Source organism: Arachis hypogaea, chromosome 18, assembly GCF_003086295.3.
Source record: "Arachis hypogaea cultivar Tifrunner chromosome 18, arahy.Tifrunner.gnm2.J5K5, whole genome shotgun sequence".
NCBI classification, from domain to species: Eukaryota; Viridiplantae; Streptophyta; class Magnoliopsida; order Fabales; family Fabaceae; genus Arachis; species Arachis hypogaea.
The window spans coordinates 25,149,124-25,172,977 of record NC_092053.1 but is presented as its reverse complement, the minus strand read 5'-3'; the positions used below and the strand labels follow the sequence as shown (position 1 = coordinate 25,172,977).

The 23,854-nt window shown below is 36.9% G+C and overlaps 3 protein-coding genes and 1 long non-coding RNA gene across 7 annotated transcripts; 3 read left to right on the top strand and 1 right to left on the bottom strand.

The window, feature by feature from the left end:
- Window positions 1–378: 378 nt before the first annotated feature.
- Window positions 379–5,115, top strand: LOC112769076 (uncharacterized). Of its 3 annotated transcripts, none has more exons than XR_003186356.2 (3): window positions 379–1,232; window positions 1,337–1,485; window positions 3,609–5,115. It is a non-coding gene; the product is annotated as an uncharacterized lncRNA (long non-coding RNA). The 3 variants fall into 3 exon arrangements; XR_011876644.1 differs by lacking the exon at window positions 3,609–5,115 and adding an exon at window positions 3,036–3,278 and having other exon boundaries at window positions 1,337–1,489; XR_003186355.2 differs by lacking the exon at window positions 3,609–5,115 and adding an exon at window positions 3,036–3,278 and having other exon boundaries at window positions 380–1,232.
- Window positions 5,116–8,312: 3,197 nt separating this feature from the next.
- On the top strand, window positions 8,313–9,628 carry LOC140181314 (uncharacterized). The gene is made up of 3 exons (XM_072224853.1): window positions 8,313–8,326; window positions 8,876–8,993; window positions 9,230–9,628. The coding sequence occupies exons 1-3, from the start codon at window positions 8,313–8,315 to the stop codon at window positions 9,626–9,628; spliced, it is 531 nt and encodes a 176-aa protein (XP_072080954.1).
- Window positions 9,629–13,152: 3,524 nt separating this feature from the next.
- LOC112769798 (uncharacterized) lies at window positions 13,153–14,768 on the top strand. Its single transcript, XM_025814264.1, has 4 exons — window positions 13,153–13,642; window positions 13,745–13,842; window positions 13,967–13,972; window positions 14,172–14,768. The coding sequence occupies exons 1-4, from the start codon at window positions 13,153–13,155 to the stop codon at window positions 14,766–14,768; spliced, it is 1,191 nt and encodes a 396-aa protein (XP_025670049.1).
- Window positions 14,769–17,008: 2,240 nt separating this feature from the next.
- Window positions 17,009–22,644, bottom strand: LOC112771729 (uncharacterized). Of its 2 annotated transcripts, none has more exons than XM_025816538.2 (10): window positions 22,285–22,644; window positions 21,627–21,736; window positions 21,366–21,497; window positions 21,201–21,274; window positions 20,993–21,098; window positions 20,261–20,329; window positions 19,510–19,574; window positions 19,319–19,417; window positions 18,375–18,474; window positions 17,009–18,117 (listed from the first exon to the last, which is right to left on the bottom strand). In XM_025816538.2, the coding sequence occupies exons 1-10, from the start codon at window positions 22,451–22,453 to the stop codon at window positions 18,055–18,057; spliced, it is 987 nt and encodes a 328-aa protein (XP_025672323.1). In that variant the 5' UTR covers window positions 22,454–22,644; the 3' UTR covers window positions 17,009–18,054. The 2 variants fall into 2 exon arrangements, with proteins under 2 accessions (XP_025672323.1, XP_025672324.1); XM_025816539.2 differs by having other exon boundaries at window positions 21,627–21,730; window positions 22,285–22,637.
- Window positions 22,645–23,854: the final 1,210 nt, after the last annotated feature.

Below are 23,854 nucleotides of genomic sequence, written 5' to 3'. Positions count from 1 at the left end.
ATGAGGTTTGGCTATTTAAATTAGAATTTTGACTAATTTTATAATTATTGAATTATTTTTCATATTTAAATTATAAAATTGGCAGTTACGAAATAATAAAAATTTTATATGATTCGATTTTAGATGTTTTATATTTATATTATTTAATACTTTAAGTTAAAGGTAAAGAAAATTAATTATATTACCATGTATTTTCAATTAGAGTAATTTCTTGAGAATCAATTAGTATTTTTACACCACAAATAATATTTTAAAGTAATTTTAGAGATTAAATTAATTTTTCAAAAAAATTAATACTTTATATTCCAATTTTATTAAAATTACCAAACTATCTTTATACCTAATTTTTACCAAAATCCTAAATCCCTAAATCCCCAAAATATCACCCTAGCCCTAATTTCCCCAAAAACCTAGCCGCCAATGCTAACCCCCCTTCATACCCCCACTAACCGAAGAAAGAAAGAAGAAAAAAAAAAGAAAAAGAAAGGAAAGGGAGGAACAGAGAGCAGAGGGCGTTGAGGAAGAAGGGAAAAGGGGGAAAAGGGACGAGAGGGAGACGGCGCTGGCGGGCGTCACTGCCGCCGCGCCGCCATGTCGCATAGAGAAGATAGAGGGAGAACCAAGGAAGGAGAAGAGAGAGAAGGCCGCGCTGCTACCTCGTTGCCGCTCATCGTGCCGTGTCGCATCGCCGTCCAGCCATGTCGAAGGAGAGGCGTCGCCATTTTGAACCCGCGTCGTCGTCACGGTCGACTGGGCCAGCTGAGGGAGAGTGAGAAATGAATGAGAGCGCTCACGATGGAGAAAGGGGAGATGTCGCTACTGTACCAGTCACTGTCGAGCCGCCGGGCAGAAGCTTCCATGGCCGTTGCCGTCGAGCTCACAAGTGAGACAAAGAGAGTTCGCAGGTCAGAGAGAAAGGTGTTGCGTTGCCGTTCGTTGCTACGCAGCCTCCGCCACGCCTTGTCGTCGCCAGAGTTGCCACCGCCCACGCCGCTTCTCACCGCCGAGAGGAAGCCTTGCCTACGTTGCTGCCTTCCGGGTCAGATTCACTGGTGACATTGTTTCTTGCTTTCTTGAACCCTATTTCACTTCTATTCTATCCCACTGTTCTGATTATTGTTGGTGTCTCTGCTGCCTTATTCACTCAAATTAATGCTATCGCGGCCAGAACGGGTTTCCTGGTCTGATTTCTGCTCCTTGCGGCTCCACCGTTCTGTTTCTCTGTAGCTGTAGTGAGTTTTCCATCTAAAACCCTTATAATTATTGTTGTCATATGCTTGTTCTGATTCAATTTTTGATATATGTCCTGGTCTTCGGTTTCTTGAAACTGTTTCAGTTACTGTCATTGCAATTCATATTGACACGGTTGTTATAAGAGGTGTCAGGGCTGTTGTTGTTTCCATGGGGGTTATTGTTGTCACTGTCGCCATGAATTGAAAGAAAAGGGAATTATCACGATAAGTTACGTGGACTCAGCTAACTGAGGTAGGTAGGGTTTTTCTTAAAATCTATTTTATATTACAGAGTTGTGATAAATAGATATTGACGCAAAAAGATATACTTCTGTGATTATATTTGTCTTGTGGATGTGATGGTTTGTTGGATTGGATTATTGGGTGCTTGATTGTGTGAGTGGTGTATGGCTGTTGGTAAAAACCGGTTTGATATGTTATTTACTTGATTATTATGAAAGGTGGATTTTCTTGGTTTTAGAGTTTCCTTAATAATATAAACGAATCGATTTTGGAAATAATTTAAGATATGAAAATAAATTGATTCTGGGAGTGATTTGATTTTGAGTTGGTATGATTTTATAAAAGATTTAATATTTGAGCTGATTTGATTTTAAAAAGAGTTTTATTGTTAGAATTGATTTGATTTGAAAATAAATTGATATTGGAACTGGTTCAACTCTGATAAATGTTTGAGATTTGAAAATGGTTGAGAAAAGATTTGAGAAATGTTTGGATGGGACCCGAAAAGGGTAGCAGTATCCGAGTTTTAGAGGAGATGCTGTCGAAATTTTATAAAATTGGAAGTTTTATTTGAATTAATTAATTAAAAAGATTTGTTCTTAAACATTATATGTTTTAAAATTGATTTATTTATCAGAGAAAGAATTATGTTTTGAATTGGGATTTGTTAATGGATGGAATGGAAAAAAAGATAATGAGGATTTCCTTTGAAATATGGTTTTGAAATGAATTTGGAAATGAGATTTGGATTGATGAATGATTATGATGTTGAGAATGTTGAGATATGAACTTTGAATTATTCACATGGCTTATGAATTTGAATTATCTGAGATACGAGGTTCCCTGGATAAAGTACCATGGCTTACCACCACGTGTACCAGGTTGAAAACTCGATACTCTGTTGACCCTACGATGTAAGTGTGACCGGGCACTATATAAATTCCCGGGAATGTTACCCCCATTGAGCAATATTGATTATTTGAGAAAAATCTATGCATAGACTCTTGGAGATGCACGTCGGGGGACAGTCTAAGGACAATTCAGACTTGTCGGGTTGGCTGGATAACCGACAGATGAGCCTCATCAGCCATAGGACAGGCATGCATCATATGCATTTGTATGCTTTGCTTGGGTTTGAATGTGTTTTGGTGTGCCTAATTCCTAAACTGCTCTTAACTGCTACCTGAACTATTTGCTGTAACTGCTACCTAAACCTGTGCTTTCCTTGTCTGTCTTGCCTGTGTTTATCCTGATGTGTTATATTTGAGAATGAACTTTGGTGCTGAATGGATGATTGTGTTGATTAGTTGCGTGGTTGGTTTCTGATTGAGATTTTCTTATGAGAAAAGAAAGACTTTGGATTTCTGAAAGATTAAACATTGTTTCTTTGAAAAGGGTTTTGAACGATTAGCTATTGGATTTTAAAAGAATTCATAAGGCAATGATAATCACTGAGTTTGAAAACAGTTTTCTTATTAGATATCTTCTTATGACAACTTTGAAACTTTGTGGTGAGACCGTGTGGTTAGGTTCTCACCCCCTACAGCTTTACCTTTTCAGGAATCGGATGAAGCATTATGAAGAGTTATACTGCGTTTGGTTTATATGTTGTTGTATTAATTAGATTATTTTCGTCCCTCGTCTTTGTTATTACAAGTTTGTAAAAGGGATAGGAATTGTATGTTTTATATGTATATTATATTATAAGATATTATGTAAGGAGTCTTGTATATGAATCTATGCTTGCTTGTATTTTTCTTAAGATAAAGTACTTGTTTCCGGTTTTCAAAGAAATCGGTGATACGATGTTGAGTCGCAGGCTCCTATGTTAATATTTAGTATATAAAGTAGTCGTAATACTCTTTGTTATCAGAGTGGCGCAGCCGGAAGCGTGACATTCTGGTAGTGAGGGTGTTACAATTTCGATAATATTGAAACTCAAATATTTTATTTTTGTAAATTTCCCTTTTTTATAATTATAAATAAAAATTAATATTTAATACATAATTAGACTAATTATCAATTATTAATACTTTCAATCACTCTAATTATAAATTATTAATTTTTTTAATTGTCAATAATTATGATATAATTTTTAATCAAAAATAAATTTATAATTTTTTTTTGTGATAGGAGGGAGTCAAAGACTTGAAACAACAGAAGCAAAAAGATAAAACACTAAGAGGCCTAACAAGCTTCTTTCATCCTATAACAGCCAAAACAATTAAAGGAGATCATCTGCATAATGTTCGGGGGAAACTATTAAAAATATGCAAACGTAAAGGGATGTGTTGACCTTTTTTAACAAGGCAGTCAGCCACATAATTACCTTCTCAAAGAGTATGTTCAAATTATATCTACATCTGTTTGGAGAGAATATGAATATCTTGCAAAAGGGACATACATGGATGGTAATTTGGGCAGCCGTTCTTAATAAAGTTAATACTCATTTGAGAGTCAATTTTCAGGATGATATGGTTCATACCGTTCGCCACAACTATTTGGAGGCCTTTAATAACACCTCACAACTCCATATGCATAATTGAGCAACTTCTGAGATTACAAGAGAAGACTTTTAGAAATCTTCTCAACTTGTCTCTAAAGATCCCATTACAAGCAGCATTATTATTTTGATCATATAATATGAGCCATCTATGTTTATCTTCACAAATCCCTTAGAATGGGGATTTCACCGGATGAGGGAATCTTGGCTAGTTAGAGGAGTTCGAAGGAGATCCTTCTTAAGAGAACTAAAAATTTTCTTTGTTCAAGCCTGGATGGACATAACCGCAACAATTTGGGACGTGAATTTCCCTTCAAACACAAGTTATGAAAGTGCCAGATAAAGGAGGTGGTAATCCCGAGCATGTAGCTCCAGTCATTCCTCTTTGAGAGGTTAAAAAATTCCCTCATTGATATTAAGATTAAAGAATTGTGCAATATGCTCCAGCGGCATAATCTTTCTCCAGATGCTTCTAGCATAAAAACAGTCTCGGAGTAGATGAACCAGAGTCTCATCATTCCCAATACAACGAGGGCAAGTGGCAATATTTGTCATATGGCGTCTTTTCCTTGAAGCGTTTGTAAGAAGCGCATCGTTCATAACCAGCCACAAAAAGTAATTGATTTTTTCTAGGCCTCTCCACTTCCAGATCAAAATGAAGCTAGGATTTGGAGGAGCTGAGTTCTCAATCAGCTACTGATAGACAGACTTGAGGTTAAACGCTCCGTCATTAGAAGGGGCCATGCGATTTGATCATCATCTTTCCATGGGGAGGGCGCTGCTATAGCCATAATGCTCGTAACAATCTCATTGGGTAGCCACTCTCGAAACTTATCTTCATCCCAATGTCCTGAACAGTAAGCAAATCGTTTAGAGATATATTGGATTCAAAGAAATTTCTTACCTAAGTAATATACTGATGCAGTGGTTTAGCCCCCGAAACCCAATGGTGTTCCTAGAAGTTTACGCTTTTTCCATTACCAACTCTCCAAATAGTGTTGCTTTTCACATCACTCTAAACTTGACAAACTCCTTTCCACATGTTGAAATTTCTGTTCCTTCTTCTGACTTTCGATAGAATATTACCACCACATTTATATTTAGATCTCAACACTTTAGTCCAGAGGCTGTTCTTGTTTCCAACTAATTTCCATAAATATAATACTAACATAAATAGCTTTGTTAAAATATTCTATAATGCATGTGTGTATTAATTAGTGGGAAATTGATATTAATAATAATTAATTTTTATAATTAATTTTGTGCTACTAAAAGTTATATATAATATAATGTTTCTTTTATGGTTCATGAGTCTAAGTTTGAAAGCCAAAGCGTTTTGTTTAATTTGTTTGTTATTTATTCTTCTTTGACTACTTCATAGAATAAGAATGTATTCTTCATTTTTCATCGAAGTTGATCCTTTAAGGTATAAGTAACAATTTTTTATGATTTTTTTATGTAGCCATTCGATTATTATTCTTTTGATAATTTGATCATTGTTCTTACTCAAGCTTATTTTTTTCGTCTAACATTATAGCACGATTGTCTTTTGCTACAATCATTTACAATTAACCACATCCATCAAATACGATCTCGAGTTGTATTCACTAATTTTAGTTCTAATTGCATGGATATAAGAGTTCAACGAAGGGGCAATAAACTCTATTTTACTGAAAGATGGTTGAATTTACTCATATATTATGACCAACTTAAATATGGAATATGGATAAAGTTAATTTTCTTAGAAGTAGCTCGATTTTTTTATTTAGCAATTGCTTCCCAAAAAATTTATAAATCAAGTTCTTTTAGAATGAATTCTATGTTACAATTGGAACAATAAAGGAGGTTGAGACCGAGTATGGCTGATGGTATCATGATTGTAAAGACCGGTAATTTGCTAGATTCAAAAACCCACCCCCAACTCGAAAGGTCATTAATTACATCTCAGGAGGCCTTGCTTGTGGAGGAATTTCCAGTTCCGTTAGGAAACAAAGCTACAGGGACATGCTAACCCTTGAAGGAGATGGATCAGAGTTGCGCCAGCCAGCATGTCCCGCTCTAGGTATCACTTTTCAACCATCTAATTTCAAATACCAAAGCCCAAACCTCGATGAACCAGTGGTGATATCATTGACCATATGAGATGCGACAGGTCGAAAAGTCTTGGTGGATCCTGGGAGCAGTGCTGATGTATTGTTCCTGTTAACATTTCAGTAGATGCAACTGAACAAAAATACACTACAACCTTTGTTTGGAGAACTAGTTGGCTTCTCTAGAGAAAGAGTTCCAGTAACAGGTTATGTATGGTTAAGGATGACTTTAGGGGACCATCCCCACTCAAAAACCATAGATATCCAATATCTAGTGGTTGATTATTACAGCCCCTATAACATCATATTGAGGCGGCCATTATTAAATTCTTTTGGAGCTATTGTTTCCACGATTCATTTGTGCATTAAGTTTCATGTGCAGGATGACGTCATTGCAATAATACATTCTAACCATAAAGAGGCGAGACAATGTTATAGCATCAGACTAAAAGCACGACCGCCGACCTCAAGATCAATCCCAAAAATCAACTCGATGTATAATGCTGATGACTTACCTCTACTAGCCAAGCTTGACCCCCGCAAGGTAACTCTCACTAGCAACAAATCACAATGTACTAACACTAACTATGCTTTCAATGCAGAAGAAACAGCTAAGCTTGTAGCCCTGCTTCAAGCACACGCAAACCTATTTGCATGGACAACGGCGGACATGCCTGGAATTGACCCAAATGACAAATGTTATGTTCCATAAGCTCGCTTTGGACCCCAAAGCTCGTCCAATCCGCCAGAAAAAGTGTAATCTTGTTCAGTAATAAAAAGAGGCAGCGGTCAAAGAAACCCAAAAATTGTTGAGTGCAAGCCTCATAAAAGAAATCCAGTTCACGTCATGGTTGGCAAATGTAGTCATGGTAAAAAAGACCTCAGCCAAATGGAATATGTGCGTCGACTTTACATATCTAAACAAGGTCTACCCAAAGCATTCTTACCCCTTATCAAACATTGACAAATTGGTAGGCAATACATCAGGTTTTAAAGTTTGAAGCTTTATGGACGTTAATTCAAGCTATAATCAAATACAAATGTATCCTGAAGACCAAGATAAAACCGCATTTATAACTGATCATGTCAATTTTTGTTACAAAGTAATGTCTTTTGGTCTTAAGAATGCAAGGGAAACATACCAAAGATTGATGGACAAGATATTCCGAGATCAAATCGGACGAAACATGGAGGTATATGTTGATGACATGGTCGTTAAATCAAAAACAGAAAACTACTACCACTTCGACCTTGAAGAAATTTTCCAATAGCTCAGGAGATACAATATGAGATTTAATCCTGAGAAGTGCGCATTTGGAGTTCAAGGAGGCAAATTCCTTGGATTCATGTCAACCCATCGAGGGATCGAAGCAAACTCAGAGAAGTACCGAGCTATAACAGATACGAAATCCCCACGTACAATCAAAGACGTGCAGCAACTGACCGGATGCCTCACATCCCTCTCACGATTCTTGCCAGCGATGGCAGCTAAATCATATCACTTCTTTCATAGTCTACGGAGGAAGAGGAGTTTCACATGGATGGATGATTGCGAACAAGCAATTATCAATTTCAAAAATATTCTCAGCGCTCCACCTATATTGCATAAACCCGTATACGGTAAACCACTCAATCTATATCTTTCCGTTTCTGCTAATACTGTCAATTCTGTCCTTGTCACATAAACGAATATGGAGCAATACCCAGTGTATTTCGTCAGTAAGGTGTTACAAAACGCAGAAACCAGATACCCAACCATTGAAAAAATGGCATTCGCCCTAATAATCACATCAAGAAAGCTTCGACATTACTTCCAAAGTCATGAGGTCATAGTTCGGACAAACCAACCACTATGCCAGATACTAACACACTCAGATTTGGTGGGCCGGTTAATAAAATGGTCGATAGAACTCTCAGAATATGACATCTCATACCAACCCATAGGATCATTGAAATCACAAATCTTAGTCGACTTTATCGTCGAATTCACAAAAGCAGATGACACCTTTTTCATCTGGGAGCTATACATCGATGGAGCCTCTAACGAGGATGGTTGTGGAGCTGGAATCATCCTCAAAGACAAAATCGGCGTGTATGTCGAGCAGTCAATCAGGTTTTTGTTCACAGCAAGCAACAATCAGTCTAAGTACGAAGCCTTGATAGCCGGCCTACGATTAGCAAAGGAAATAAGCATTCAACATCTCAAATTAATTTTTGACTTGCTATTGGTCGTCAAATAGGTAAATGGCAATTTCCAGGTACGTGACCCCTTTTTGGAACAATACCTAAACATTGCAAAAAAATTGATACAGAATTTCCAATATTTTGATATCACACATATACCTAGAAAAGATAATAATAGAGCAGACATTCTATCTAAACTAACTACTTCTAGCATTGTTGATATAGCCCCAGCATTATCACAACTAACCTTTGGGGAACCAAGTATTTGTGGTATAAATGTTTTTGCTCTGTCACAGACAACAGATTGGAGAACACCCTATGTGGATTATTTGAAAACAGGAAAAATACCTACATCTGAAAGAAACCCAAAACTTTTCAAAACATGAGCAAGGTACTTCACCCTAGTAGGTGACGACCTATACATAAGAGGATTTTTTCGGCCACTCCTGAAGTGCCTGGGAGCCGAAGAATCCAACCTTGCAATATCAAAAGTACATGAAGGAATCTGTAGTACACACATAGGTGGATGCCGCCTAGCTACAAAACTCCTCAGAGCAAGATACTTCTGGCCTTCGCTTAAAAAGGATTGCATGGATAAAGTCTAACACTGCGATAATTGCCAGAAATGCTCACCAGCAATACACACACCGGCCGTACTGTTATATACGTCATATATCGGATGGCCTTTCCACAAGTGGGGGGCTTGACATCCTCGAGCCTTTCCCAATCTCTCAGGATCAGGTAAATATTTACTCGTTGTGATAGACTATTTTACAAAATGGATAGAGACGCAACCACTTGCTAAAATCACCTTAGACAAGGTAAAATCTTTCATATGAAAATTTCTTATATGTAGATATGGTTTGCCAAATGACATCGTAACTGACAATGGTCAACAATTTACTGACAAAAAGATAGCATCCTTTTTACAAAATCTTAACATTAAACACCATTTTTCCTCCGTCGAGCACCCTTAGACTAATAGGCTCGCCGAGGCTGCAAACAAGATTATTTTGCAGGCTTTGCGAATAAAACTAGCCGATGCCAAAGGACAATGGGCTGACCTAATTTTCGAAATCCTGTGGAGTTATAACACCACACCACATTCAACAACAAAAGAAACACCATTCAGGCTAGTTTATGGTGAAGATACAATGATTCCGGTGGAAATCTCACAATGGTCATCAAGGATCGACCTTTTAGATGATAACATCAACAATGAAAACAGACGAGCTGAGCTCGACACATTAGATGAGGAACGCAAATCGGCAAGTCTTTGGTACCAAGCAATGCAAATTTCCATACAGCGAAAATACAACAAAAGAGTGCAACCCAGGACAAGGAAAGCTCTCCGCCATATGGGAAGGATCTTTTAGAGTTTCAAAGGTACACGGACGAGGAGCATACTCTTTACAAACCTTGGAAGGAACCGAGCTTCCAAGCACATGGAATATATCGTCATTACGTTCTTATTTTATGTAACTTTGTCTGTAACATTGAGCGGTACTCTTTTTCACAGGGTTTTACTTGGAGATGTTTTAATGAGGCCACCCAATTCGCATAGGAGGACATTCTCCAACGCAGTCGAAATAATATTTCATATTCCCTACAAAATTTTTCTAACCAACAACACACAGAGTTTGAATTTCAACAAATTTGGCTAAAGCGTCATATCATTTCAGCAAATGAAAACAAAAGTTTGTCAAAATAACAATAGTACTGGTGTTTACACACCACACAATCCACACTATTCTACAAAATCAAAAGTTCAAACAAACAATAATATAATTTAACATAGAACGCCCTAAAATCAGGGACTTTTTTCAACACTCTCCGCATTATCATATTCCAATTCACCTCCAGCTTCATCATCTACGAGCTTGTCGTTGACCACTATCTTGGTGACATCAAGGCTCCCAACATCAAATTCTAGAGCAAACAATTTCACCTGGCTGACGGCACAATTAAACCCCACCGCAAACATCTCCATCATCCCATTCTCAAGTTCATGCACCCTAGAAGTTAGCTTCCCTTTCTCATTGTCAGCATCTTTAATCTGACCTTGCAAAGCTCGGATCTAATCATGCAGTTTAGACATTTCTCCCTCCATACTCTTCATTTTTTACGTCATATCAATAACGACTTCATCTCTTTCCTTCAAAGACTTCTCCAACTCCAGCATCTTATTTGCGCCTTTCTTCTCTTCCGCTTCAAGCAATTTCGTTGTTCGGCCTACGCAAAACATCTTGGCACCAATAACCTGAGATGTAGCCAAAAAACTCCGTTCACAATATCAAATGGTGGACACGATATGTCTTCCATCAATTCATCATGTAATATTTAATAATGGTGTTTATCTGCATCATTAACTACAATGATATGTCTGTTTATAATCGTCACAAAGATTGCAAATTTTAGTGCAAAACTTCATCTATTTTATTAGAATTCGTGATAAATAAAGAGTACTTTATAAGGGTTATATAGAAACTCAATAGATAAGGAGAACTTCACTGTCCTAAAGGACGTGGTCTTCATACTGGCAATAATGTGACACATTACAATACATAACAGTACACATAAATGCTACCATTAAATTTTACATAATAAATTAACAAAAGACATAATATATCTATCGTTTGCTATCTTAAAAGATCTAATTGTTATTTTATCCTTTTTCTATAACTTCCAAAATAATGAGATTCAACATTTAAAATAGACTAAAACCCCAAAGTGGTCTATGAGATTGGGTGAGTTACCCATAATCGTCCTTGACTTTCAAAATTCCCTAACAATATCCCTCACATTCAGCTCCGGGACCCATAGTTGTCCTGCGACCCTTTCCGGCGTACAGTCAGCAAATGGAGTAATGATCTGGCACCTCCCATGCCATGCTAGAGCCAAGTGAAATGACGCAGTATTGATTTGGCGCCCAATGAAAAAATAAACGACGTCATTCATGCATTGGAGCCCTTGAAAATGGTTTGCCTTCACCATATTTATTTGAACACTCTCACACTTCGTCTCCTCTCCTCCATGCTCAGTCTTCTTGTTTCCATTCTCTCATCAATGGCACCGAGTTAGCTTCGTCTTCCCTGTCTCCTCCACCGTCACACTTCGTTTGAAGAGTTTGGTGTTCATTTGGAGGCAAGTGGTTTCTCTGTCTTCTGCGTCGTTGAAGGTATGTGTTGGTTGAAATAATTTTCGAATTTATTTTCTAAATCAATATATGATGAAGGTGTATCATTGCGTTGTTAGTGTGTTGGGTTGTCCTAGAGTTTTATGGCTGCATTACCTAAAGGATTGTATTTAAGGATTTTTGTTAGGGCAAAGGGTTTGGTGTGTATATGCTCTGTTTCCTAGCAATGAAACAGAGATTTTTTCAATATTGGGTTAATGCATGGTGGTGACTGTGATATTAATTTATAGGTTTTTAATATGATGTTGAAGTTCTCTGTTACGATTGTGTATGATTTAATGGTTTTGAGTTGTTGGTGCAGATGGATGTGTTATTGGATATAATGTTTCATCATGGAGGAAACTTTGAGAAAGATGAAGGAAAATTGAGGTATACCCCTGATAACTTAACTTGCCTAGGTGATATGGATGAGGATACCTTGGACGTTTTCTTCATAAGGAATTATTACAAGGAGTTAGGCTATGAGAAGATCCTTCATTGTTGGTGGCTAGTCCCCGGAAGGACATTAGAAACTGGATTAAGAAATCTAAACAGTGACAACAAGCTTAGGGAGATGTGTTTCCTTGCTCACAAGAATAATGGATTGGTGGATGTGTATTTTGAGCATGGGGTGTCATCTCCAGATTATTTACAAGATCAAGAGGAAAAGGTAGGCATGGACAATACAGGAGTGGATGTTGCAGAAGAAGAAGGTGCTACGGTCACTCCTATTGACAAAACAAGGAACCCCAGCAATCAATCCCCCCAAAACAAGCCAATGCTTGTCACAACCATTGACATTCTGAATCATCCTATTAATCCAATACCTCCTACTAATCCAACACCTCCAACTAAGCCATAATCTCTCATGAATCCAAAACCTCCAATTTAGGAGAAGCCTCTTGCCAATCCAAATGATCAATCTCAGGCAAAGCCTCCTAATAATCAAAAGCCAAAACCTCCCACTAATCCAAAGCCAAAGCCTCCTACTAATCAAAAGCCAAAACCTCCTACTAATTCAAAGCCGAAGCCTCCTACCAAGCATATTCTCCCTAAAAGTGTGTCAACAGCAACACCCAACTCCACACCCAAATCCACCCTCAAGAAGAAAACACCAACAACCACTCATAATTTTAGGCCTTGTACGAGGAGTGTTGCTAAGGGAAAGGCAGTAATACAAGCACGATAGGAGGGAGGTGATGCATTATCCTCTGATTCATATGATAGTGACGAAGATAGTTTGTATAAGCCAAGGATCGAAGATAGTTCTTCTGATGATGATGATTATGATAATGATGTTTGTAAGGCTAAGACTGTTAAAAAAGACATCAGATTTAAACATGCTCTTGCTGCTGCATTTGCTAAGGATAAAGACCAAGTTACTGTTGAGGATGATGCATTTGTTGAGGAGGTCTCAGATGGGGATGTGGATCTATGCTTTGTGGGAGGAACAGGGGATGATGCATATGATCCAGGGGCTGACTCAGACGGGGCAAATTCATGGCATTTTGAAGAAATGAAGACTCCCCCGAATTTAGAGGATGAGGGGATAGATGAGGAGTCCGAAGATGTTTTTCCTATGTTTAGAGAAGGTATAAGGTTTGGAGAACTGCAACTGGAAATTAGCATGAAATTCAACACAAAAGGGACTTTAAGGAGGCTGTTAGGGAGTTCACAATCCAAGAGGGCAGACGGATTAGGTTCAGAAAGAATGACAATGTAAGGATGAGGGCTACTTGTAAAGTGAAAGGATGTCCATGGGTGGTGTATGCATCAAGGGATCATGAAGATACTTGTTGGCAAATAAAGACTTTCGTTAATGATCATACATGCCCAAGGGAGGATAAGAACATGGCAGCTAACAGAAATTGGGTGGCGAGCAAACTAGTCAAGAAGGTTAGGAAGTACCCAAATTTCAAGCACTGTGATGCTACCACTTACTTCAAGTCAAGGTTTGACTTGTCCTTGAACAAGAACTCAATATCAAGGGCCCTCTTAGATGTAAGAAATGTGGTGTTCGGGGATGAAAAGGAACAATACAAAATGCTGCAGGATTATAGTCTTACACTTCTTAAGACTAATCCTGGATCAACAGTTGAAATTTGTTGCACTCCCCAACCTCAATCTGATCCAGTGTTTGAGAAAATATATGTGTGCTTGAATGGATGCAAGAATGGTTTCAAATTCGGATGCCGGCCGTTGATTGGGCTGGACGGTGCTTTCCTGAAAACTTAATTTGGTGGGCAAATTCTGTCGGCAGTGGGGCAGGATGCTAATCACCATATCTACATCATAGCGTGAAAAATTGTTGGCGTAGAAAACAAGGAGAATTGGAAGTGGTTTCTTGATTTGCTACACCAAGACCTTGGAGACTATAGGCAATATGGGTGGTGCTTTATATCTGACATGCAGAAGGTATTTTTTTATTCATGAGTATATATGTAAGAAAAAGGTGCATTGTTATCCATGAGTAGAGCTGAAAATTGTATGCATTGTTATCTCTTCCATGTGTTGAACATCTATGCTGTTTATTCATCAGGGAACTGTATGAATTGTTATTCATGTCTATGCTGAATTTTAATACTTAGGATAAGGAACGATAGATATGATGGACCTATATGAGTATCATTTTTCAAAATCAGGGACTATTATGTGTAAATTATCAAAAGTCAGGGACTATTATGGTGAGAGTGAATGAGAGTTAGGGACTATTACGCTGATATGGTATATGGTTTTGTACTTAGGGTTTGTTGCCGGCAATGGAAGAGGTGATGCCATGGGTTCATCACTGCTTTTATGTTTGGCACTTGTGGAGGAATTTTAACAAACAATGGAAGGATTTACAACTAAGATCTTTGCTGTGGGAGTGTGCACGAGCCACCACGTATCAAGAGTTCAGAGACAATATAGACAAGATCAAGCACATCAACCAGGATGCATGGGAATATCTATCACAGTGGGGAGGAGAACATTGGACCAGGAGTCAATTCAGTCACAGGCCTAAATTGGATAGCATATGTAATAATGTGTGTGACGTATTCAACTCAAAAATTAAAGAGGCCAGGGCCAAGCCAATCATTACTTTACTTGAAGGTGTGAGAATGTTTGTCATGAGAACAATAGCGAAGAACAAACCTAAATTAGCTAATCATGTGGGTAAAGTTGCCGCCGTAATTCACAGTCGTTTGGAGAAAGTGAGAAAAGAGTCAAAACATTGGCACCTAATATGGACAGGTGATACTGGTTATGAGAAATTTGAGGTACATGGTTATCCAGCCAACCATGTTGTTGATCTAGGAAAGCACCTTTGCACGTGTCAATTTTGGATGCTGACAGGTTGATTTTATTATGTGAAAAGTAACATTTATTCATACATTACTACCATACACTAAGTACTATCTTGATTCATTGCTGTTTTGGATGTAGGAATACCATGTGTGCATGCCTGTGCTGCACTAGCTAGGGTGAACAAAAATTCAGAGGATTTTTGCCACAAACTAGTTACTATGGAATCCTATAGGGAGACATATCAGCATCATATCAATCCCATTCCTGGGTAGACCTTCTGGGAGGTTTCAAAATCTCTTAAACCCCAACCTCCAAAGATTAAAAGGGGGCCAGGTAAGTTACAACAAAAAAGGCGGATGGACACAGATGAAGCTAAAGGTGGCCACAAGAAATCCAAACCCACTTCCACCAAAGACAACACAAACCTAAAGAGGCAGTTTGCACCATTCACATGCAGCTACTGTGGAGAGAAGGGCCACACAAAAAGGGGTTATAAAGAGAAGAAATTAGTAGATGCTGCTGCTGCAAAAGTAAAAGCTGCTGCTAAGAATACAGGTGGAGCTGAAGCTAATGTTGTTGAACATGGCCCAAATGCTGCTGAACATGACCCCAATGCTGAACCTGATCCGAATGCTGCTGATGACACCAATGTTGGTAAAGATGCTCCAGCTGACTTAACAAACACTAATTTTCAACCAGTTGAAGTTGAGCTTTCTCAACCAATTTACTCCGAACCAGAGGAATCGCAGCAGGTAATCAATTTATTTTTCATCTAATGACAACTTGTAAACTGTTTAGTGTTATGTAATTATAAGCGCATCTTCTGATATACTATAATTCTTGTAGGCTGCTGAAGTATGTATCATCACTAAGTCAAGACCAGATAAGCTGCCACCAAAGAGAAAATCATCTAACTCGCCAACTTCTGCCCATGCGCCAGTTAATCCCATACAAGGTGCTAGCTCCGGAACAGCTGCAAGACTTGGCAGTATCCTCAAGTTCATTCCCACACCGGGATTCAAGGCACCTAGAAAGAAAAATTGAAGACTTTTGTATAACATGCTTGTTGTGTTGGGAGTTATTTTGTATAAGACAATTTGCAAGTAATTTTGTATAACATGCTTGTTCGGTTAGGTTCACTTTGTGTTTATGACTACTTTGTTACCAGACATATGGTTATGTTTATTTTGTTAGCAGCACATTGCTTATGGCTTTGTAAGACAGTCAAAACTTATGACTCATGACTTTGTTGATTTAAAATGATTAATATATTTCACTATTGCTATATTTTGCTATTGCTATATATCCAGATTACCTTTAGTAGTACAAAAACAGTTAATATCTCCAAAAGGTTGGCTAACACAGTTAGATGTTGAGCAACTTTTTTTCATTCATGCAAATATTACACATATGATTTCAATCCCATCATTACTCAACATTGAGTTCAAAGTTTGCAAAATACCACTAGTAAGAACAACATTACATAAACAACTAGAAACAATAATTTGATCATAAACTTTTGACTCCTAACATCAGATTCTAATTTTTCCAGCCTCCAACCTACTGTCATCTTCTGGTCATTATTGTAGTTAACACTTTCTGCTTTTGCAGGCACAGCCTTTTGCCCAACATCTGCCCAAAGCATACAAACCACACCATCTTTTACCAATTGTCTGCAATCAACGAATGTTTCAATAACCAAATTAGAAGTTAGGGAACGAATGAAAAATCAGAAAAAACCAACAATTACAGCTAACATTATAATTTGGGCACCCAAAAAAGGGCTTATTTGGGTTGGAATTTGTCCTAGACCACCGGAGCACAGGTCGGCAGCCGCAACCACACCTTTCTGGTACACGATTTTGGGTCTTCGCCCTGTATCCATTGCTTGTTGACCGTATCGAGCTCCTACTGGCTTGCCCTTCACCTCCAAACATTGCTTCAGAGCATCAATGAAATCTCCGTTAAATTACAATAGTGGACCACAATTATGGGACGAAGGAGAAGGGAAGAAGAAATACTACATATAATAATCATTCTTAACTTTTAGGGTTTTATTGATACCAGGACCACATTGGATAGAAAATTAAGATTTGTCACGTCAGCTAGCCATTGCTAGCTCCAGCATGGCATGAGAGGTGTCAGATCATTACTCCATTTGCTGACTGTGCGCCGGAAAGAGTCGCAGGACAACTATAGATCCCGGAGCTGAATGTGAGGGATACTGTTAGGGAATTTTAAAAGTCAAGGACGATTATGGATAACTCACCCAATCTCAAGGACCACTTTGGAGTTTTAGTCATTTAAAATAATTTAATGATAAATATGATTGATTTCATTACAAATTCATCAAATAAATACAATTGTCCAGCGAAATATGTAAACAAGATGACTGAAATGAAAGTACAAATATAATTCTTAGTGGTCACATGAAAAAATACTCAACCATGATATTTGCATTGACTCCATTAAAAGACTCTCCTAAATTATCCTTCTATCGTCTTCAACCTCTTGGAAACTCTCACCATCTAATCACCCCGAGTTTCCCTTGGACCCCAACCACCACCCTTTCCCCTCTTGATCTCCTTTGCCTCTGTTCATCTTTGCCGCATTCATTCCTCTTCGCCTACCCCTGAGGCGCTGCTATGCCTTCTTTCCTTTTCAAGGCAGATATGGACTTGTCTTATTACATGCTTCCGGAGTTGTTCCGGTGCAGAGCAAGGCTGCTAACGAGCACTACTTTGAGCCTTTCGCACTCGCAATCTCAGTCCAAGTCACAAATGAGCCACAGCTTAAGAAGGTGCTTCTCCTCTTTCTCATACCCGCATCTTGCAGTCGCCAACAGTGCCCCCCGTAATTCATTTACTGTTGATGCATTTTTATTTGGTGGTGCTATCAGAGAAAAACTTTTAATATCCCTTTTGATTTCTCAGGGACCTTGTATATTTTGCCCCAAAAAAGTTCAATTTCCGGACAAATTTTCAGTGCCTATATTCTATCTAAATGCATTTGGTTGAAGGTTGAGGATGATTTTTGAGCTGGATGAATGTTGCAATGGAAAATGGTGGTGTTGAAGAAGATGAAGCAGAAAGATGTTGAAGATGAAGGAGGGGATAATTTGGAAATTGAATAGGTAGAAATAGTAGCTTATCATTATTGTTTTTTGGTCAAAAGAAACTCATTTTGTCATGGGTACATCAAGCTGAGTTTTTTTTTTCATAGGTAATTTCATCAGCATATTCACTTTTCATGGATAAAAATGATAGTTCATTCCTTTTTTTTTAATTCCTGAAAATGTTTACATGAAGCTGCTAGAAAAGTAACTCCAGGTAAAAAGTTTCATAAATACCGAATAAGCTCCACTGCAAACTTCCCTTTCTTTGTTGAGTTAATTTCTCCAATCTGCACCCAACATAAAGATGAAACAAAATCAGGATCTTAATTTGTATGCGCCAGCTTACACAGACATCCAATTATATATTACTACATCGACAAAAGTATTCGACTCAACCACCCGCTGTCCGAAAAGTCATATGTAATGCAAGTATTCGATTGGATATCAATGTAAGACTCTTTTAACATTGTTAATGCATAAAATAAAACATAACTGAAAGTGCTATGTAACAGTATCTAAAGTCATTCATGTGATGCTAAGTTACCTTTAATCTACCTCTTCCACTAACTGATACAATGTCTCCACTTTTCAGTGTGGTTCCTTTGGTAGTAACAGGGGTCCAGTTTATACGCACATCACCATTGCTACAACAAAACTATCATATATTAACAATCACATTGTTAATGTCATCTAAATCTTACCAGCGTCTATATAGTAAGACTTATTGATGAAAAGGTATAATATAAATTACAAACAGCATCACATTATTTTTTACTGAAAATTCAGTTCGTCCTAAGAAAATACTAAAAAGAAGCATCTAAGCATGCTCGTAGCATAAGATGACAAAGTTGTGATAAAGAAAAAAAAAAACAAAAGAAGGCATCAATATAATCAACCATAAGTCCAGAAAGAACACAGGGAATGCATGAAATATGCACAAAATCATGTTCCTTACTTTGATAACCAATTATCCACAATTTTAACATTCCCGAGGGTCGATTTGCAGTATTTCAAAGTTTAGGGATTAAACTGTAGGGTAAAGTAAGTTGTTTGTCCTTAACATTAGCGATTTTCTTCAAAATTATTCTAATGTTTAATTCCATTTAATTTTGTCCCCAGAGTTTTAGATAGAGTTAACGTTCAGGAGTAGTTTTGACACAAATTGAAAATGTTAAAAACAAAATTGAATGAATTGGATGTTAGGGGTATTTTTGAAGAAAATCACAAACATTAGGGACAAACAGCATACTTTACCCTAAATTACACATGATGTGGTTAAAGCTAATTGAATTCGGGTGACATTGAATTTATGCATATGTTTTAGTACATTTTTGTGGAAGATTCATATTAACTATATTTCACAAGCAAAATTAAAACATAAAACAAAACAAAAAGATCTTAGGGACCATTGCAATTTAGGCAAACAAGAATTTAGAATATTTTAACAGAGTTTGAATATATGTAAGTAAAGCTGCTGGAGTTGCCAACCTGATCAAGTCAACTAGCTTGGAACGTGAAATCTTAAAACCTGCACTAGCCAAGGCATCAACTCTGAGCGATGCTTCTATAGTTTTAAACGTGATTGTTCTGCACAAGGGGGAAAAGTCAAAATGATAGTCTCAGTACCAGAAATAAACATTCATGAAAATATGAGATTGAAACCAGGATCAAAGATGCACCTTGGTGGCTCGTAATCAAGAGAAATTAATGGTATCTTACTGCAACTTACAGGAACATTACGAACCTGCATAAGAATAAAATAAAAAAGTTTAGGTCCCCTATCAAATCACACAGTATAGAACTTACCTCAGCAATCTATACGGAAAATCACTTTGCCTCAGGGCTCCAACGTTTACCGACGTACCACCTTTTCAGAAATTTAATATCAAAATGCTACTCTTTTGAAACTAATTAGCCAGATGTCATTCTTCCTATATTATGATAATTGATCATAATTAAAAATAAAATAGCAAATCAGCTGTCACCTTAGCAAAAGGTGGCTTTGGGTAATTAGTTTCAAGAAGGTGGTATTTTGATAATAAGTTTTGAAAAAGGTGGCACATTAGTAAATAAGCCCAGCTTGTTCAATCAAAATATGGACAAGATTCAAGAATGCTTTGGAGTAAAAGGGAAAGGTAGATTAAATTGCCAAACTTTATGTTACCATAACATCAGTGAAAAGGTAAATAAATTCATCTTGTATAAGGATGGATACTTTCATATGGTGCCATACCCTAGTTAGATATATTTTGGAATTTGGATGGTCCATCATCCTAGGGCCTAGATTAGTTTGGAACAAGATTGATCCATATCAATGAAAGAATTATCAAATATGTAACATTGCACTTAGAAAAATTGTCTCTTGTTCTGATAATTAGATGCTTATCAAGAAAGGTAAATTGCAAAAAGCAGTATGTGAAATAGAGATACCTTATCCAATGACGACATTAGAAATTCAACAAGCTCTGGTACGACAAGTATCTGAGCACCCTGTTCTCCCTGGGTAGAAAAGGTGACAAAATCAATTCAAATATGTGTCGTACCTACTATAGCTTTATAAACAGATTTGACTGTATTTATTTTTTCTTTTGTTCTTTTATGATGTTATCCACAATGCCTGATTTGTTTATTTAAGCATAAGATAAAAGAAACACGTAAACAAATAACAAATTGATGTCGTTAAAACATTAGAGATAACAGCAACTTTATACAAGAATGTTATAACATGCACAGGCCAGAGGGATGTATCTAAAACAAATAAACAATAGAGAACTCATGAACAGGAAAATTCTTATTAAGAGGTAATAAAATGCAGATCATAATGTAACATATTGCCACTGAAGTTCATTATATTTCCATATAGCTTATAATCAGGCTTTTCTTTGACAGAATCTTCATATCGTTGGACTGGATAATGAAGTCTTTTGAAATGTAAAAGAATCATTAAACAGTGTAATACAAATTTATGAAACAACATGTGAATCTGGTTAACTAATTATATATTAAATTCTGCCATATTACCATTTGCACACTCCTCAGTACAAAGCGATAGAGCCCCATTTCAAGTAGACCTTCATGTATGTAATAAATAGAGAAGGGGGGGGGGGGGGCATTAAAAATAAAAAGGAAAAAGAAAAGGAAAAGAAAAGACAAGAAGAATACCTGCAATATAATATCTCCAACTTTCTCCCTAGTAATTCCTGTACCAAGAATTGAGCCAAGGAAGTCACCATGAGAACAAGATTCAAATCGAAAGTTCCCAGAGACACTGAAAAGAGCAAATTTATGCAACCATTAGAATGGAGGTCTAGAAGCACCACCAATGGATGTGGTGTGCTTGATAACATAAATTAGAAAATACAAGATTTACCTCAATGCCGAAATGATATCTGGATCGCTTGTCAGTTCTTCTGGATGTCCAACAGAAATTCGACAACGTTCAGCCTAGAGAATAAATGATATACGTAATGCCTATGTACACATACAGAATAACCTGCATATCAAAGGAATGGAGCAAACTTTTATGTGTATTTACCTGGGGGTAACCTCCTTGAGCAATTGCTTTCACGTCTGCTAATTTCTCCAAAACTTTCATAGATTCTTTAAGCACTGGAGGTGTTAGAAAATCTGTATGGAGAATCTCTCGTCTTAATGATGCACGTCTAGCCTACAATAAACGAAGCAATGAGCATCAGATTTTCATGAGAGGAAAAGGCAGAGCAGCAAGGTTGTTCACGACATGAGTAATTAATGTAATTACAAAATGAAAATATATGTGGACCAGAGAAAGAAGTACCATCTCAAGAATATGCTTCACTTCTTTTATTACACTTTTCTCTACCACTCCATTCAGTAGCTCATCGACATCTCCCTTTATAGCTTGCACTGTGTGACTTACATCTGAAGCTTTACACCATAAGGCATTACTTAGAAATGTGAAAACTTGGATCATAATTGTTGGCTTGTAGCTATTTATGTATAACTACTCAGCTCCTTTCTCACTTCAGATTAGATTGATGAAAATATTGGCCATAGTTCAATTGGTTAATATGCAAGTGAAGCACTTCATTGTTATTAAAGGCTGAAGTTTCAACCTTCATATGCTAATGCTATAAGTATAGATCACTCCTTCATCACCAATGAACATGTAGAAAAAAGTTATTCATGTTTAACCATCCTCTACTTCAAAAGTCATATAAATGAAAATGCAATCAATTAAACTCTACAGTGTAAAGCTCTGAAATTGAACTCTATTATTATTAGGTATAATTTTTTTAATCCACAACATATATCCTTTGTTTATCACTGCCCCCACAATTCCAATCCCCAAAAAGATTGCATTTTTACACAATTTAACATAACGGGTACGCAAAAAAAAAAACAATCATTGAGTTGCACATGGCACTGGAAATATCCAAAAAAGAAAAAAAGGATGAGAGAGATAAAAATGGGACCTGAAGAAGCAGAAACAGAGAGAGGCAGAGTGCAAAGGGTCCTTGGGAAAGAGAAGTAGGGATTGGTAGCGCAGAGAAAATGGGATTGAGAGAGTGCGAAAGCTTGTGCTGCTGCTCTTCGAAGACTCCATGAAGAAGTTCCGACGATACTGGCAGTGGCAGCAGCCATGGCAGCAACAGAAACGAATCTAAGCCAGCGAAAGAGAGGAAGAAACTTCTGCTGCTGGTGTTTTTAGAGAGAGGAGCATATGAAGAGGGGAAGAAAAGAGAAGAGTAAGAACTAAGAAGCATGCCGCTACGTGTGGAATGTGGATATCATCCGGTTCAATAATACGTAGCGTTAAACCCAAAGTAGAAGTCAATATTCAAAATGACCTTTAAATTTCACCTCCACTCAATTTAATTCTTCAATTAAAAATTGATTCAAATTGTACTTTAAATTTTTAAAAAATGATTTAAGTTGATCTCTTTATCTATTTTCGTCACCAAAAAAAATAATATGATATGATTAAATAATATTATTTTATTATTTGTGTCAAAATAATATTGTTTTATTTCTCTTTTTCTCTCTTCTTTTTTTTTTCTCTTCAATTAGATGAGTAAATTTTTTTTTTTCTTTTTTTTACCCTAAGATAAACAAAATAATTTTTTATCTAACCATGATTATCTTAAATTTATGCTGCTTTGATACCAAGATGGTTTGATTCTTGTTAGATCTTCTGGTGACCTTTCAACAATAAATGTGTTATTTATTGCTTTCACGCTCATATAAGAAAGGATTTTCAAGTATAAAGAGAGGTTCTTTTTGTTTTGCATATCACTGATACATAGTTTGTTATGATTGTGATTTGGATTTATAGTTATGAACCTTCTTGTAATCATAAAGCAAATTATCTCATTTATCATTGCATTGATTTTGTGATCTCAAGCAGCCATGGTGATGAGAGAATTTTTGTGTGGTTTAGAATTTCACAAATGAAATCTCGTTGCAAGTATAGTTTTTAAACCAACAATAATTCTTTCATACAAAAAATTGTTTGTCACAAATACAAACCCCTAAAATTAATAACCGAAGTATTCAAATATTGGGTCATTCTCCCTAGGAATTGCAATAAAGTATTATTGTTATTGGTTATGAAGTATGTTTTGGGGTTTTTGAATTAAGAGACAAGAAATGTAAATGGCAAAGGAAATAAACTAACAACTAGAAAAGCTCTTGGCAAGGTATGAGAACTAGAAGTCCTATCCTAGTTATCCTCATCAATTGTGATGAGAATTGTCCATTGCTCCCACTTAGTTAACCTCTAACTATGAAGGAAAGTCAAGTGGATGAATTAACTTGATTCCACAAGTCCTAGCCTAATCATGATGAAAGACTAGCTTTAGTGGCATTCAAGTTAATTAGCAACTTCTAATTATCAATCAACAAAGGAGTTTGATAACTCAAAAGTCACCAATTACTCTACCTAGGCCAAGAGGAACAAAATCTAACTCATAACTAAAAGATGCATTTCAACAAACACATAGAAGGCAATAAAGGTAGACAACATGAATTGCAAGAATTAAAGAG